The 19411-nt window shown below is 37.0% G+C and overlaps 1 protein-coding gene across 1 annotated transcript; it reads right to left on the bottom strand.

Annotated features, from left to right (window-relative positions):
- Nucleotides 1-2458: 2458 nt before the first annotated feature.
- LOC143031751 (uncharacterized) lies at nt 2459-18608 on the bottom strand. Its single transcript, XM_076195986.1, has 2 exons — nt 18477-18608; nt 2459-4404 (listed from the first exon to the last, which is right to left on the bottom strand). Exon 2 carries the CDS (start codon nt 4209-4211, stop codon nt 2460-2462), a length of 1752 nt encoding a protein of 583 aa, XP_076052101.1. The 5' UTR covers nt 4212-4404; nt 18477-18608; the 3' UTR covers nt 2459.
- Nucleotides 18609-19411: the final 803 nt, after the last annotated feature.

Genomic DNA, 19411 nt, shown 5'->3' with positions numbered 1-19411 from the left:
TCTAACAGGGCTTGCAGTGGGATAAAGATGTCCTCAGCTGATCCACTTTCACATGTCAAAATGCCGAGGTGAAGAGTTCTTTCAGAATTCTTTACACAGACCACTTGATATTCTTTACTGTTAATTCTCTTCCCATCAAAATAATTTCCTTCAGCTGGTTCTTCACTCTTTCTGCATCCTTGATCACTTGATGCCAAATTCCGTTTGTGATGTTGTGGGGATATCTGTTCCTTTATCAGCCAAGTTTTGAAGAACATTTGATGCTCACCTTGTTGACAAGGACACGTGATAGCAACATGGCATCAGATTTTGTTCTGTGATACTTCCGTTTCTTGAGAGAAAACTCTTCTGCAACATCAGAACCAGTGCAGTTATTTTCTTCTTCACTACAGTACTTCTACTCAACTTTTGCACTTGAGTTGTTGACAGTTCTTGCTGCATTGCATTTAACCCAAGGCAGTTGACAGAATGCAGGGATGACCCATCATCCATGAGGAGATGAGATGGGATGGGTGGAGAGGGTGATGGAGGGGAGTGAAATGGGTAGGAATAGGTATGTGCCTCTTAGTTACCTCACTTATAAGAAGGAAAAATATCTTGGGATATAGATATTTATCTGATTAGTAGTATGAAATGAAGTAAAAAAAAAAATAATAATAACACTAATGACTAATTACCTTTATTTAAACTTTCTAACTCTGCAAATATCTATAGACATAATAATAAATAAAAAAAAAACACTAATTCTTAGGTTTAGTTCTAGCTTCTCTTTTTTTTCTCTCTTCTGTCTTCGGCATTCACCCACTCTTTATACAAACTAAATTGATTGAATTTCCATAAAATTGGTAGCTTTTCACTCTCATAAGTATATCCAAATGACATCCCCATAACTGGTTTCTAAGTTTGTTTCTATTTGATTCATTACACTAAAACCTCACCAACAGTCTGCACTGGATGCAAGGAAGGTTCCTCCAATATCAATTAACTTTGTCAAGTCATAGACCTGAACATTCTGAAGAGCAAATACCATTATTTGTGTAAAATTTTATATAATTTTGGATTTAACTTTTTTCTGCACAGAATATTTGAAATCATTAAACTGACTAATCAATCATTTCTGTATCAGCCAGGAAATTATTATATTCAAGACAAAGGGCATTAACATGTTCACTACCAAATGATTAATAATGTGAAATAGAAGAGATATCAAACACTGACCATTCTTGTACCTCATCCTAAACCTGTCCTGTAAACGGGCATAGCAGTTTTCATTATTTCATTCAGCTATTCACTAGCAGCTAACATTTTGTTTTTGTATCACACCATTTACTTCCTTTACCTTTCAATTAAAGTCAAGTAGAAAGTTGGGATGGGCCTTTCCAACTCCCTTTTACCTTATCATAATTTTTAAATTCTAATCTTTGCTTTGGCTTTCCTTAAGTGTTGTGCATATTTTAATCTATACCTATGCAAAGCTCTTTTAGTAGCCATTTTTTGTTCACATATTCTCTGCTTATGCTGTTATTCTTGAATAGTAGGTCTCAATAGGAAACTACTGATTTTTTTTTTTACCAAATAGAAATTGATACATAAAAAAAATAGTGTCAAGTATTCAGAGTTATCAGGCCATTAAGAGTATTTAATTTCAGGGGTTGAGATTGATAACATGCTTCTTGATTTAATTTACTTGACTGAGCAAGTATTTGTGATGAATAACCACCAAACACTGTACAAATAATCTTAAATCTACAATAAAATATTTCTTTTGAATTCATTATTATAAAATGAATTTTACTAGAACAATTCAATTTCATCGCCTTGTGTGTGTGCACATTTTTCCTTTAAGTGCTAAATGTAAAACATGTGCAGACACATATGCACAAAACTTAGAGGGGATCCTTTTCACTGCACAGGTCACACTGGAATGGCTTTTGCAACAGTGTTAGTAATCACGCTTCAAACTGGTCACATATTGGCTTATATCCTATGTGGGTCCTTACATGCCTTGTAAGAGCACTCTTTTTTCAGAAACCAGAATTGCACAGGTCACACTGAAAAGGCTTCTCTCCTGTGTGGGTCCTCATATGTTTTGTAAGAGAACGCTTTTCAGAGAAAGCAGAATCACATAGGTCACACTGAAAAGGCTTCTCGCCAGTGTGGGTCATTATATGCCTTGTAAGAGTACTCTTATGTGAGAAAGCAGAATCACACAGGTCACACTGAAAAGGCTTCTCTCCTGTGTGGGTCCTCATATGTTGTGTGAGAGAACACTTTCCTAAGAAAACAGAATCACACAGGTCACACTGGAAATGCTTTTCTCCTGTGTGGGTCCTTATATGCCTTGTAAGAGCAGTCTTATGTGAGAAACCAGAGTCACACAGGTCACACTGAAAAGGCTTCTCTCCTGTATGGGTCACCATATGCTGTGTGATAGAACCCTTTCTTGAGAAAGCAGAATCTCAAAGGTCACATTGGAAAGGCTTCTCTCCTGTGTGGGTCCCCATATGCTGTGTAAGATAACTCTTTTGTGTGAAAACAGAATCACACAGATCACACTGGAAAGGCTTCTCTCCTGTGTGGGTCCTTATATGTTTTGTGAGAGAACCCTTTTCTGAGAAAGCAGAATCACACAGGTCACATTGAAAAGGCTTTTCTCCTGTGTGGGTCCTCATATGTTGTGTGAGAGAACCCTTTTGTGAGAAAGCAGAACCACAAAGGTCACACTGGAAAGGCTTCTCTCCTGTGTGGGTCCTTATATGTTTTGTGAGATAACACTTTTGTGAAAAAGTAGAACTGCATAGGTCACACTGGAAAGGCTTCTCTCCTGTATGGGTCCTCATATGCTGTGTGAGAGAACCCTTTTGTGAGAAAGCAGAATCACAAAAATCACACTGGAAAGGCTTCTCTCCTGTGTGGGTCCTCATATGCTGTGTAAGAGAACTCTTTTGTGAGAAAGTAGAATCACATATATCACACTGGAAAGGCTTCTCTCCTGTGTGGGTCCTCATATGTTGTGTGAGATGACCCCTTTCTGAGAAAGCAGAATCACAGAGGTCACACTGGAAAGGCTTCTCTCCTGTGTGGGTCCTCATATGTTTTGTGAAAGAACCCATTAGTGAGAAAGCAGAATTGCAAAGATCACATTGGAATGGCTTTTCTCCTGTGTGGGTCCTCATATGGTTTGTGAGAGTACCCTTTACTGAGAAAGCAGAATCACAAAGGTCACATTGGAAAGGCTTCTCTCCTGTGTGGGTCCTCAAATGTTTTATAAGAGAACCATTGTCTGAGAAAGCAGAATCACACAGGTCACACTGGAAAGGCTTCTCTCCTGTATGGGTCCTCATATGCTGTGTGAGATGACACTTTCGTGAGAAAGCAGAATCACAAAGGTTACACTGGAAAGGCTTCTCTCCTGTGTGGGTCCTCATATGCTTTGTGAGAGAACCCTTGAATGAGAAAGCAGAATCACAAAAGTCACACTGGAAAGGCTTCTCTCCTGTGTGGGTCCTCATATGCTTTGTGAGAGAACTCTTTTGTGAGAAAGCAGAATCACAAAATTCACACTGGAAAGGCTTCTCTCCTGTGTGGGTCCTCATATGCTGTGTGAGAGAACCCTTTTGTGAGAAAGAAGAATCACAAAGGTCACATTGAAAATCCTTCTCTCCTGTGTGGGTCACCATATGGTGTCTAAGGGCAACCTTTCGTAAGAAAGCAGAATCACAAAGGTCACATTGGAAAGGCTTCTCTCCTGCGTGTGTCCTCATATGTTGTGCGAGATAACTCTTTTGTGAGAAAGCAGAATGACACAGGTCACATTGGAAAGGCTTCTCTCCTGTGTGGGTCCTCATATGCCATGTGAGAGAACGTTTTTTTAAAAAAGCAGAATCGCAGAGGTCACACTGGAAAGGCTTCTCTCTTGTGTGGGTCCTCATATGGTTTATGAGACCATCCTTTTGTGAGAAAGCAGAATCACATAGGTCACACTGAAAAGGCTTCTCTCCTGTGTGGATCCTCATATGTGATGTAAGATTACCCTTTCGTGAAAAAGTAGAATTGCACAGGTCACAGTGGAAAGACTTCTGTCCTGTATGGGTTCTTATATGGCTTACGAGACAATCCTTTTGTGAGAAAGCAGAATCACACTGGTCACACTGGAAAGGCTTTCTCCTGTGTTGGTCACCACATGATCTTTGAGGTGACTTTTGTGCCATTGTAGATCACCCTTTTGTGAGAAAGCAGGATCTCACTGGAAAGGCTTCTCTGTAGTGTGTGTCATTACACAATATCTAAGATGACTCATGATAAAGCTGTGCTGCAGATGTTATACTGGATCCTTACCATCGTATGACATGTATGGAATCTATGGACAGTTCTTCCAAAGAAATGGTGATAGGTACTCTCATCCTGGAAAAAAAAAAATGTAATTTTATGATTGATATCTAACTCTGAAAATCTGTAATACACTGTAATAGGAAAGTGGATGTTTCATACACAAACTAATTCATACTACAGTCCTTTTGTATGTAGACTGACCCTTTATACTTGCCACCACCAAACATAAAATAGGTAGTAACATTAACAGAGATGGTGCTATCATATATTGCATTCTACTTTTTTATTAGAAATGTGCTGAAAATCATCCAAAGTCTACATGCATACTCACCCCACTATGACCAGAATGACTCAAATCTTGTTCTTGCTTTTTCCTCGTGTCATGAGATTTGGAAGTGGGGAATGGCCGAGCTGGCAACAGCAGTCATATTTTTATATAATTCCATAACATTCCACATTATTTTATACATGCATGCCCACACCCCAAAACTCAGAATACAAATCTCTTCCTACATAGATGAGATAATTACATGCACACACCATAACACAGCCAAAGAAATACAACAAATTTACCTCGACACATTCAATACCTGTTTCACCACTCAAAATAACCCCAACCAAATCCACAGCCACACTTCTTGCTAACTGGATAGCAGAACACAAATACATAACATGCTTCTTTATCAACAACACACTCATACCACACATGCACACATGTAACCATTGCTAACCATCACCAACCACGCATGTGATCTACACTCATGCAATAGAGCACTCGCCCTGAGCAAGATTTGCATCTTGCTGACTTCACATATTTCCCTATTGCAAAGCACTAAGGCAAAAAATGTCATCACACGAAGATGCCTAATGTCACCAGAGAAACCCATTGAACCCACTTTCTTATACATACCCCAAAAGTGAGAAAATAACTTTTATTTATAAGACATAAGATATCACTAATCAATCTCTTATACCTTCGGGCCAATGCAACAATCAACGCAACTATATGCCATACTTCAAATAGCCTAACATTAATTGTTTGTTAAATACTGTAACACTTTCCTTCACTAATACATCTTAGGCTAAATATCACTTTCCCTAATACATCCTATGATGAATATAATTTCTCTAACTAATACATCCTATGATAAATACCACACTTGAAAGCTCCAGAATGGTAATTACCAAGGCTGAACAGTTCAGTACTTACAACTAATGAACTCAGGACAGCAAGCAAGGCTGTAGAGACAGGAGGGGAACGAGGTTGTACCCCGTAGGTCAGAGAGAGACAAGTGCTGTCCTTTTTATAGGTCACAAAAAGGGGTGTAGCTTCGCAAGTTGGAACTCATAGGATAGGGACAGGAGAGGGGATAAAAAAAAAGCTGGCTCTATAAGTTGGGACCTGCAAACCAGCTGGCTGAAGTATGCAATTTTCCTCACTCAGGTTCATGATAGTTCCCGCCCCCTTAGAGTCCAACGTAGAGGGAGGGAGCTGGACTGGATGTTTGTATGATATTGGGGGAGGAAAATACTCTGCTTCTCTTGACAAGGTATCAGCATGGATGTTTTCTTCTCCGTGTATATGGGCCATACAAAAGTTAAACGATTGGAGAGCTAAGGCCCAGTGGAGGATATGTTGATTGTTGAGTCAGGTTCTCTTGATAAATACCAAGGAAATGAGGTCAATGTAAACTATGGTCACAGCCATAGGAGCACTAAGATAGCACTCAAAGTAGGGGAAAAGGCTGAAAATATCACCAGGGCTTCTTTTTCTACTGTGGAGTAGGCTTGTTGGTGAGGGAGAAGCTTCGCAGAGTAGTAACAAATAGGATGAAAGGTTTTGTCATCTGCTTAAGTTTGTAGTAAAGCAGCTCCGATTCAGTCTGCAGCTGCATCCATTTGCAGTATAAAGGGACTTGAGAAGTCAGGGGTTTGAAGCACTGGCTCATTAATTAGGAATTCTTTGAGTGCTTTGAAAGATGTCTGGCATTCAGCGGCCAAGATGAACATCTCCTTTGAGCTGGCGAGAACAGTAAGAGGGGCAGCAATAGATGAGAAGTTCCTGCAGAAGTGGCGGTAATATTCTACCATTCTCAGGAAATGTTGAAAGGGTTTGTGGTTCTGGGGAACAGGAAATCTCAAGTGGCCTCCACATTGGCTTGTTTGGGTCAGCATTGTTCATTCCCCACGACATACCAAAGGTACAGTACTGTAGCATTCCTGAATGTGGATTTTGCCAAGTTGATGACGAACCCGTTCATTGCTAGGCAATCAAGGAAGGCACCTAACTTGCTCAGGTGGTTGGACCAGGTATCTGCTACAATAATGAAATCAAATATGCATGGGTGTTTGGTAGCCCAAATATGATTACATTAATGGCCCTTTGAAAGGTAGCAGGGGCATTACATAGCCCAAATGGAGAACATGGTAGCTATAAAGGTCAAATGGGGTGACAAAAGCGGATAATATTTGGGCTTTTGATGATAGCCCTTGAAGAGGATTTTAGTTAGATAGGTGGCCTTTCCTACATTATCAACTAATGTGTTGAAGAGGGGTAGCGAATAGCTATCCTTCACCATAATGTCATTGAGGCAATGGTAGTCTGTGCAGAGCCGCCACTCGCCATTTTCCTTAGGCATAAGCAGACAGGTTGAAGCCCATGGGAATGAACTGGGGATGGCTAGTCCCATCTCTAGTAGATACTGACCTCTGCTCTTAGAATCTGCAGTTTGTGAGGGGGTAATTTATATGGACTCATACAGTATTTGGAGAGGAGTTGCATGATGTCATCATGGTGTGATGGAGGGAGGTTAGAGAGTAATATCTCTGGATTTTCAAGTAAGGTGGAATTAGGAGTATTTGTTTGTGGATCTGATATGTTAAGGAGAAAATCAAGAGGGGTAACATTTGAAATTAAAGATACTGTTCTCAATAGCTCATCAGTAGGGTCCCTTCGGTGGTATAGTTTCATTAAATCTATATGAACTAATTTTGAGTCTTTACACCATCTTCTAATCTATGGAAGTGTTTTAAAGTAGAGTCAGATTGTTGAGCTTTGATGAGGTTAGAGGGTGGCATAATTTGTATAGATAAAAAATATCAGGTGCAGTTTTGTTTAAGGGAACTGATTTGGAATGAGTTACTGCACATAGGGGAAAATTTCAGGATGTATGTGATCTTCTACAATTGTAGGACTTTTGTCACAAGGGTTTTTGACTATATCTGAGGTACTACTAATGAACCTGCAAGGTCAAAACCTAAGATGAGCTCAATTCCAGTAATTGGCATTGACTTCTCTGAGGCCAACTTCATTATTTACAAGATTACATTTAAGGAATACTTTAGTTAGATTTGTGGATTGGACTGTGGACAGATCCACTATTTGGATTTCATCTCCTGTACTCTTTTCAACCAGTGTCTCTCAGAATAGTTATTGGGTAGAATAGACCTTTGGTTATAGCAATTTCACCAGAGGATTTGAAATCTTTAAAGAGATCCTCAGGAGATGTTGAAAGCTGAGTTACGATGTGTGATATGGGTTCAGGAGGACTTTGGGATTTTGTTCCACCACCTAGTTTTACCACAGTGTGAAATGTTACACTTTGGCTCAAGACATTTGGAAATGTGGTGTCCAGTATGCTTACTATACCCACACAAAACATTATTGGGTATTCCCACTAGTTTATCACCAGGAGTGCCAAGGAAACCTACTGATGACTGTACATTTTTTTTTTTTTTTTCATTGTGTACCTATTTTGTGTACTACTGCAAACTGATCAACCAGTTAGGCTGCCTCATTAAGATTTGAGACATCTTTATCACTTAAGTAAAGAATTATAAGAAATGGAATGCATCTCTTAAACTCTTCATATACCATAAGATCAATGAGTTGGTTATATGATTCTATCCCCTTGGAGGACAACCATTGCTTAAAAAGCTTTAGCTTTTCAGAAGCAAACTCAACATAAGTATCATAGCGAGATTTAACTATCTAATCTTTTGTCTGTAAGCTTCAGGAGTAATGTGATACACCTTTAACATACTTTATTTTATTAAAAGGTACAAGGAATATTCCTCAATAGTATTGAATACTCTAGCGGCTGTACCAGTTAGTTTAATTTTAATAAGCCATACCCATTCTTCTTCAGGCCATATCCTATGTTGGGCTAGTTGTTCAAATTGCCTAAAATAGTATTCGGAATCTGACTCATTGAAATTTGGTACTGTATTGATTTCAGTATGTAACTGGAATGGAACTTTGACATCTTTCATGGCTTATTAATTCTACTTTATGTATATAGTCAAGCTCTTTCTCCTCACTTTCTTGTCTCATTTCCTCTCTTTCTAATTCTATTTTCTCCCATTCTAATTTGATTTTTTCTAACTTTAGGTTAATCACAGATCTAACTTAATTTTTTGAATAGCACCAGAGGAGGGAGCAGGCTCCATTTCTTTCAATTGTGATGCAGTGGTGCTGTTCATGAATTACTTGTGGGGAAACTCCATCTTGTAAATGAAATGGGCAATTTAGGGTTTTGAATTGTTTAAAATTGATATTTCACTCCCTAGTGAATATTTACCAAATCTTGGACCTCACATATTAATGACAAAATTTCCATTCACTGCTTCGGTCAGAGTGAGAATATTAGATACGGTGGGTTTTACCCATGGTTGAAATAACCTGTATTATTTCAACGATAGTTTGAATATTTCTGGCACTCAGAAAAACCTTTCCTAAGTAGGATTTCTGCATATGGGTCTTCCTGACAGGAAATGAGATATATGTAACTCTTAGCTGTGTCTGAGATTATATATAGAAGGTCCAGAAATATTTTCAAACACGACTTGTACTGCCCTTAACCCATTAAACTCCGATGACAAGATGTCTTGTCATTTGGTCAAATAAAACAAAAAATCATAATAAAACAACAAAATGTTTGATGATCAAACAGCACCAGAAAAATATGACGTCATCAGTCCTCCTCCTCGAGGAGGACTGATGACGTCATATTTTTCTGGTGCTGTTTGATCATCAAACATTTTGTTGTTTTATTATGATTTTTTGTTTTATTTGACCAAATGACAAGACATCTTGTCATCGGAGTTTAATGGGTTAAAGGGGGTGCTTGAAGCTGAAATAGGTCAGTTACTAGTAAGTATTGAATTTTTGAATCATAGAGACTGGGGGAGCTACAGCAAGTAATTTTTTGTAGGTCACAGTTAAACAGTACTAATGAGGTAAAGTGTTTATGGCAGTCAAGGGTACTTTTTATAGTGACAATGTTATTTGCTCTTCGCCGGAATTTAATGGCTAAGGAACATCAATAGATGTCAGAAGGGTCTCTCCTCTTTTCTGTTGTTCGATACCTAACCAAGTTCGTCTTACCTAACACCAATAGTTCGCCTTACCTAATACCAATAGCTCATCTTATCTAATATCAACAGTCAAATATTTCTTTCCCATACAAAAGCACCAACTAGACTAAGTAATGCTGTGTGCATTAGCGAGAGGTATCAGAGTTGCTAGATCCATATGATTTGATTACTTGAAAAAAAATTAAGTAGAGTGACTTACCAGTCTCTGATCTATTTATTCATAATGTTCAATTTAATTAAATTGATCAAATTGAGATACCAGACAGTAGGCCCCCATATTACCTCATGTTTTGTGTTTTGAATAGAGAGATATAGGTGAGAGGATTTCAGATAATGGCCTGCTCATCACATGCCACTCTGAAACATTTTTTTTTTTTGCTAAGCTATGGGATGACAGACAAAAAAAAAAAAAAAAAGTCAATTTACTGGTTTTGGCGAGTTCTTTTTATGAATAAAAAGATCAATATAAGAGATGGATTTCTTCAGAGACTGGTAACAAACATGAGAAAATAATTTTTATTTATATGACAAAAGGTATCACTAATCAATCTCCTATACTGTACCTTTAGGCCAATGCAACAATCAACACAATACTCCATACTTCATGGGATTGGTCCATAGTGAAAATAAGAAAGTGGAATACAGAAGCCAGTGGCTTGACAGGCAATGAGTGGGCCTAGGGAGATGTGAATATAGATAAGATACAAGGGGGTTTGTAATAAGTTATGTGTAATGTTTGTAAGGTGATTAACCCATTCAACTCCGATGACAAGATGTCTTGTCATTTGGTCAAATAAAACAAAAAATCATAAAACACCAAAATGTTTGATCAAACACCAGAAAAATATGACGTCAATCCTCGCTTCGCTCGCAGCGAAGCGAGGACTGACGTCATATTTTTCTGGTGTTTGATCAAACATTTTGGTGTTTTATGATTTTTTGTTTTATTTGACCAAATGACAAGACATCTTGTCATCGGAGTTGAATGGGTTAAGGGAGATGAACTCATCACATATAGGGATGGTTCAAGAAGTGAAACCAAAAATATTTAGGTATGATAGACTATTAGTAGAGCATGAATTGGAAGTGTGCAAGTCTCTGTGTAATAACTTATTACATAATGAAAATGGGAGAGGCTTCTTAACATATTTGAGGAAGGACATACCCTACAATATTGGAGTATTGAAAGAATATTTTTCTGAATATACATGTGCTGAAATCCAAGGATATTCAGAAAAGATACTGTTGGTCTCAGTATATAGGAACCCAAGTAGCTGTGAAGAAAATAATCAACACTTGCAAAGAATGATGCAGGAAATTAGTGATCTAAATGTGAAATATAAGGTGATTGTGGGAGTTTGATATGCCTGGAATACATTAGAGAAACTATTCAATGAAACCAACACATAAAGTTGGTTTTGACTGCATAGAATAAGAGGTTTACTTTACACAGCATGTTTAGACAGGAGCAGGAAATGTTCTTGACTTAATATTTTCTAATGGTGAACTTTTAGTGAATGATATAGAGATATTTAGTCCACTGGGAAAGAGTGATCATGCATGCCTGAAATTTGAATGTCACTTGGAACCTCACATGAGGAAAAACATAGATAGTATACATTAAAAAATACTCATTCTAATAAGTTCTGAGAAAAACTGAGTAATGACTGGAAAAATTATTTACATTCTGATGAAATAGAGATGACCTAAGATAATCTAAAAAGAAATTGATGGAGCCAGTGAATGCATGTATACCCAGGAGATACTCAGAACGAGGACAAACTAGGATATACAGTACTAATGAATAGAAAATTAAGGACTGAAACAAAAAGAAAACAAAGATTGTGGGAAAGGTTGAAGAGGATGAAAACTGACAAGAGTGGCCAGGGAATATAAGGAGGTACAGGAAGAATACAGATGGGTTAATAACCAAGCAAGAAGTGCATCAAGGAAAGAAATAAAACGTAAAGAGAGAAAAGTTATGAGGAATGTTATTTTTTTATTCTTTAATATGTACAGTCCAAAACTAGAAATACATCCAGAATCCCTGCATTGTGTGTGAATGGGGGAAAAAATGAGAAAGACAGAGGGTGGCAAAGAAAAGGTAGAAGTGCTGGCTGATTTCTATAGCAGTGTTTTCATCAGAGAACCAGAAGGAAACATACCTGATACAAATAAAAGACATTCCCCGTATCTAAATGACATGAAAATAATTGAATGCTCCATTAAGAAGAAGAAGAAGAAAAAAAAAAAATATATATATATATATATATATATATATATATATATATATATATATATATATATATATATATATATATATATGAGGAATAAATCTCCTTGTACAGATGGTTTACATCCTTGGGTAATTAAGGAAGATGAAGAACAGTTGGTTGAATCATTAAAATTTTTATTCAAAATTTCACTACTCATAAGGTACCTTTGGAATGGAAAGTGGAGAACATTATTGTAATATTTAGAAATGGGGACAGGAGAGATCCCAGAAACTACAGACCAGTTAGTCTCACTAGTGCAATTTGTAAAGTAATAGACCCTATAGCAGTGGTTCCCAAACATTTTTTTGGCCGCAACCCAAATCCAGATCTGGTGAAGATGTGGCGACCCAAGCATCAAAAAGCAATTTCGAAAGTCTTCTTTTATTGAAAACACAATGAAATGAAAATACAATGGTACAAACATTTTTTTCTAACAAGGTCTCGCAACCCATTCTTGAACACTTCGCAACCCATAGCTTGGGTCGTGACCCATTGTTTGGGAATCGCTGCCCTATAGTAAGAGAGCATATAATTGAACACATGAAAAAACACAAAATGTTAAGCGTGAAACAGTTTGGATTCATATCTGGCAGGAGCAGTGTATTATAACTCATAAAAGTTCTGGATAAATGGATGGAAATACTGGATGAAGAATTTGCTGTTGATGTGACCTACTGTGATTTTATCAATGTTTTTGATTGAGTGCCTTATAGACTACTTATTTAGAAAGTAATATGTTATAACATTGGTTCTGACTATATTAGATGGATTGTGTCATTCCTGAGTAAAAGAATGAAAAGTGTAGTGATTAATGGAAAAACATCTGAATAGAAAGATATTATGAGTGGTGTGCCCCAGGATTCTGTCCTGGGACTCTCATTGTCTTTCATAAATGATCTAACAGATGCAATAGAAAATGACAGCAAGATATTTCTGTACTCTGATGATAAAAAATTATCTTGAAGAATAAAACACAAAGAGGGCTGTTTGAAATTGCATGAATATATTGAATTAATGAAGAAATTGTCAGAAAAGTGGCTGTTAAAATTTCACTCACTAAAATGTAAATACATGCATATAGTAAAACTGAAGTGGAACCTTTTATGTACACTTTGTATGATAACATAACAGAGGCATCTCTGAAAAGGACTTGGGTGTCATATTCAACTATGATATGATTTTCTTGAAGTATATGGCAGAGGAAATCAATAAAGCCAACCGACTCAGACTTATCACAATGTTCATGTAAATGGATGTACAGATGTTTATACCTCTTTTTATCATGCTTGATAGACCACTACTGGAATACACAAATCAGGTGTGGCACCCTTATAAGACATTGAAGCTTTAGAAAATGTATAACACAGAGCCACTAAATACCTTCAATAAAAGGTTTACCATATGAAGAAAGGTTACACAAGTTGAAGCTACCATCTCTTGAATATGGACACTCCCAAGGGGACATGATAGCAACTTTCAAGATTGTTAATATAATTAAAGATAAGGAATGTTGGGGAGATGTCAAGATATGGAGGAACATGGCTGGTACAAGAGGACATGATAAGAAAATTTTCAAGGAATAAGCACAATTGAACATCAAAAAATATTTGTTCTGTAACTGGTAAATGGATGGACTGGGCTAAAAAAAAATCTACAATAAACTCAGAAAATGTGAAATGTTTTGAGAAAAAGTTAAACAAAGAATGGGGAACTCATGTCCAGAAATATACCATAACTATAAAGAAAATCTAAGAAAAATTGACCCACAATAATAGTTGCCAACCAAATCAGGATAATAATGAAAGCTGGATGCACAGGCTGAATTGTTTTTTGGTCTACTTCCAGAAAACTTCTGTATCTATGAGCATGACTGCAAATGGTGGAATACGCTTGGTTGAATGGAATTATGTTTATAAATTCAAGCTAAAAAGAGGGACTTGTTAAATCAGGAGTCTACTGTAGTACAATTTGAAATACTTGATAAATTCCAGGCGAATTAGGAGAATAAATTAAATTTTCAGGAAAGTCTTCTTACTAGTGGGCACACCTGGTCAAAGTCAACTGAGGGGAGGACACAGAGGACACAAAACAGAGGCCTGACCTACCCAAGTTGGAAGTGATCTGGACATACAGACCACTGCTGCATGATGTCAGGGGTCACGTGATATGTTTATGCCCCCATACTGGAAGACAAACCACAAGCAAAAAGAGATTGTTGGAGAATTGTAGTTTATGCTGTGCTGTCATAAGCTGCTTAAACAGAGCAGGGCATGGTGAAAAGAAATCTTTCTACAGGATCCCCTGTTTTAAACAACCAGGGAGAAAAATGTAAGGAACTCAGTGTGCAGAGACATAGGGAATGGGTTGCAGCTAGGAGTGTGCCGATTAATCGGCATCGGTATCAGCAAGAATCGGCACTTTTTTTGGTGAATTGGCATTTTTTTTAGAATTGGATTCGGCATCGGCATCAGCAATATTTTGACGGTGCCGATGCCGATAATTTTAAAATAACAGCACAAGTCAGAGTAATTAGAGCAAATTATATTAATTTTTAATTTCATTTTTGTATTCCTTATATAAAATTAAACTAAAAATAATATATAAATACATACATACATACACCAAAGGCTTTTTCCCCCTTACAAGGGAGGTAGCAAAAAAACAAAGGCATAAAAACCACTCCCACCCATTTCATCCCTAATACACTCCACTCCCCTCCACCCTCTTCCCTCCCTCTTATCTTGGCATCTCCTGGATGATGGGTCATCCCTGCATCTTGTCCACTGCCCTGGGTCAGAAGCAGTGTTGCAAGACACAGCACATCCACAGCAAGGCCACTTCATTAAATCGGCGACCCCACCCCCCTCTCCATCCCCTCATGCAGAAAAGGAGATGGGGAGAAATCCCTTCAGGCTGCATCAAATTTTTCTCATACATATTCCCTCACCCCCCATCCCCCACCCATTCCATCTTATGGATCACAACATCATCCATACACAACCATTCTCCATTCACCCCTGTCTTCTATCCTCTCCTGTCCTTCCTCAACAGACATTCCCCTCTTCCCCAAAGTCCCTTATACCCCATCCATCCATCTCATCCTCGGATGCCGCCTCATGTTCTCTCCTTCCACATCTCTTTTACTATTTTCACTCATTCTCTCCATGTGTCCAAACCATCCCAATACTCTTTCATCAACCCTATCTCCCAACTCCCCTTCCACCCCCATACTCCTCCTCGCCTCCTCATTTCTCACTCTATCTAGCCTAGTAACCCCTATCATACTTCTCAGACACCTCATCTCAAACACATTCAAACTCCTTCTCTCTTCCTCATTTATGTTCCATGTTTCTTACCCCATACAGTGCTGTTGGCACAATCACGCCTTCATACAATCTCCTCTTATCATCCATTCCCAAATGCCCATTTCTTATTACACTTTTTAATCCACCAAGGTATTTACTCGTTTCTCTCAATTTACATTCTACCTCCACCTCCACTCCTCCCTTTCCTGCCTCATTCGCATCCAAGTATCTAAAACTATCCACTTCCTCCAGTCTCTCTCCCTTAATCAATACTCACTTCCAGTCTGCTGCCACTTTCACCCCTTGTACATCTCATCACCTTACTTTTACCCACATTTATCTTCAACTTCCTTCTTTCACACACTCTCCCAAATTCTGTCACTAAAATCCTCAATCCCTCTGATCCTGCTACAAGTGCAGTGTCATCTGCAAACAACAGCTGGCTTATCTCCCACTTTTCTCCATTTTCTTTAACCATCTCGCACCACCCCATCTGTGTATAAATTGAACAGCCAGGGTGACATAACACATCCCTGACAAAGTCCCACCTTTACCTCAAACCACTCACTCTCCCCATTTCTAATCCTGACAAACACTCTACTACTTTCGTAAAAACTTTTGACAGCTCCTAAAAGCTTTCCTCCTATCCCATATATCTGCAATACCTCCCACAGTGCCTTCTTGTCTACCCTGTCAAAGCCTTTTCCAAATCCATAAAACCCTAAAAAATAATCCTTACCTTTTCATACACACACACACACACACACACACACATATATATATATATATATATATATATATATATATATATATATATATATATATATATACACATACATATATATATATATATATATATATATACATTGTCCACTGCCTCTGACCCAGGGCAGTGGACAAGATGCAGGGATGACCCATCATCCAGGAGGTGCCAAGATAAGAGGGAGGGTAGAGGGTGGAGGGGAGTGGAGTGTATTTAGGGATGGAATGGGTGGGAATGTTTTTTGTGCCTTTTTCTGTTTTGGCTACCTCCCTTGTAAGGGGGAAGAAGCCTTTGGTATATGTATGCTTATGTGTATATATATGTATACATATATATATATATATATATATATATATATATATTGAAACAGCAAAGTTTATACAACAGAAATTAAGCGAGAGTAATATAGGAGTAAATTGTCTGGGCACCTATGGGCTCGGTCGATTTTGCCCGCTTTTACATGTGAAAAATGCATTTTGGCTTAATAGTTCTCTGTTATTCAAAATATACAATTTTTGTAAGAGGACTGTAGAGGCTTAAGAATTGCTAAATTAAAAACATTTGGCATCTTTATAAATAGTATCACATGTATTTTATTAGCATTTTTATTTTATTAAGGTTTGTTTTGTCTAATAAGATGTTGTTCATCAACAACATAATAAAAAGTATTATTTAGATTTTTTGTTTTATGCATTTATGTATTGTTTTTGTGATTATGTACTACTGGTTTATAGAATGAAACCACTAATTAATTATGCTTAGTGATGCTAGTTTAAAATATTTGTAAACAAGAGTTTTTGATGGAAATAAGATAATAAAAAGTAGATACATAATAAAATAGTTAAAAAGTAACCTAATTTGGCATGTATAAATCTACATAGATTATAAAGCAAGTAAAATTCATAGCTCAACTACTTTTTAATAAAACTGATATACCATAATTATATAAAGTGGAATTGGCATCAGCATTGGTATTGGCAACTAAGAGTGAATAGGACTCAGCATCGACAATTAATGGTAAATAGGAATCGGCACTGGCATCAGTAAAAAAAAAATGAAATCGGCACAACCCCTAGTTGCAGCCCTGAGAAGAGCTGGAAAGAAAGAACGGAATTGCATACAGTGGTTATCTCTGGGGAAATCTTAATATTTTAAGGGGCATTTTGCCAATTTTTATTTAACTCTCCATGATCCTGGTGACCCCAATGTATGGTAGATGCACCAGGAATGAACCCATTCAATGTGGTTGGAGTTTTGCAGGGTATTATACAATAGAAGGCATAATCCAAGATAAATTATGTAAACTTGTTTTACTTAGGGAGTATTTTTTTCTGTCTCTCACCAGTGCACAGATGGGGAGCTGCATATAAACTTCAGTCTCTCTTCATTACTAGGTTTTAGTTGGGTTAGGTCCTAGAAAATACTGTACAATGTAAATGCATACAAGGGGCCAGCAGGTCATCAAACAAGGTAGATTTTTACTTAAGGTATGCAACTACTCTAGATTACTGTAGAATTACAATTTAGAATCTGTGTTTAGGGATGCTACACATCTCTAAGACTTATATTCTTTGCAAATTCCAATTTTCTGGCAGGCATGAACTAGTATCCCTTAGGCATCTCCATTCCACCTCAAATGTATTATGGTTTGCATTTGAGGTTATTATAATTTGATATAAGTAATTTTGTATCAGAGTTTCACTAGAGAGATATTGGAAGAGCAAAAAAAGTTAAAATGTGTGCAATGGATGACAAAATAGTTACTAAATTTATCTAACTTAGGAGGGAGAGGAACTTGTTTATCAGTTCCCATGGAGAGCTATTGCCACTGTGCCTGTATTGTATTTACCTAATTCTAGGTAAATAGTGTATCCCTGGATGAAAGTAGAAGCAAAATTTCCCAAAATTTTTGTATCCAAATAGAGAAAAAAATGAATTTCTACTCGAGTAGGTTAGGTATGAGTTCGATGGTAATTATCTACTCTCATGGAATTACTCTAAACTTAAAAAAGGCATAAATCTAAACTTGTGTAATTAAATTAAACTGTCCATTTATGAAAAAAAAGTCATATTCTTTGACAAAGACTAAAAAATATTATATACAAAGCATCAAAGATTGTTGCCTATTCTGACCCGAGAATGCCATTTGGGGACCTGCAGTTTTTTGGGAATAGTACAACTCCACACGGACAATTTATAACTGGTGAATAATTGGGTTGAGATAAAGTCTCCTCCCAGTCAATGTCTGAATCACCAATTGGCCATTTGTGGCTGTTCGTACGGTAAAGTTCCACCTCTGGGAGCAAATATGCTTCTTAATATTTACAGCATTAAAATTTTAGTCTTACTCAAGACATGCCATTTTATTCTGGTTCACCTCACTTAAACAAATAATTCAATACAACAACAATAAAACTTTGTTACCTGATATTTTGAAATATATTTTTATCCTTGCGAATGGAAAACAGGAAATCATCAGCATCAGTAGATCTTTCTCGCTCATAGTTTATCCTTTATAGTGTCGTACAGTATTTTTAGGATTACGTCACTAGCAATAGTTAATTTACCACATGACCTGCGTCTAATTAGTATTTAAGTAATATTACATATGGAGAAGTATAACGGTAGATTTTTAGAAATTTGTAAATCATGATACATTAACGTAATATACTTTTTTCTTGTCGAAAATCAATAACAGAAAATTTTGCTAAAAAGAGATACACCAATCAACGAAGCCGCGACAAATGATGTTTGATGTGATGGGGAAACCAAAAAAAGTAGAGTATGATAAATTGTTCTAACCTAATCTGTATTTAATCATGTGATAACCGTAATGCTAGAGGTAATTATTAACAAGCTATATAAATCGTTAGTTCGTCCACATTTGGAATATGCTGTTTCCGTATGGTCACCGAATCTCATAAAGACATTCACAGACTGGAAAAACGTACAACGGCGAGCCCCAAAACTGATTCCAAATATAAAAAATAAATCATACGAAAATCGACTAAAACACATGAATCTGTTTCCCCTTAAAAAGCGTAGACTCAGAGGTGACTTGATACAGGTCTTTAAAATTCTAAAGGGAATTGACAACATCAAAAGTGACCAAATTTTTACATTGAATGAGAATCAGACAAGAAACAATGGTCTCAAACTGTCCGGAAATAGATTCAATTTGGAAGTAGGTAGAAACAACTTTGCCAACCGTGTAGTTAATGAATGGAATAAACTCCCTGCACAGGTAGTGCAATGTAGTTCAGTTCGAAGCTTTAAGAATCATTTAGATAAATACCTAAGTAAGATGCTGTAATGATTATAATTTATCTTATACTATTTGTTTTTGTTTTGTTATAATT

Source organism: Oratosquilla oratoria, chromosome 12 (assembly GCF_046742065.1).
Source record: "Oratosquilla oratoria isolate Oo_2021 chromosome 12, ASM4674206v1, whole genome shotgun sequence".
NCBI classification, from domain to species: domain Eukaryota; kingdom Metazoa; phylum Arthropoda; class Malacostraca; order Stomatopoda; family Squillidae; genus Oratosquilla; species Oratosquilla oratoria.
The sequence above is the reverse complement of the archived record's forward strand: the minus strand, read 5'-3'. Positions and strand labels throughout refer to the sequence as shown.

Bases quoted from the DNA above. Each gene is read 5' to 3' on its own strand.
- LOC143031751 (XM_076195986.1), bottom strand. From the start codon at position 4,211: ATGGCACAAAAGTCACCTCAAAGATCATGTGGTGACCAACACAGGAGA.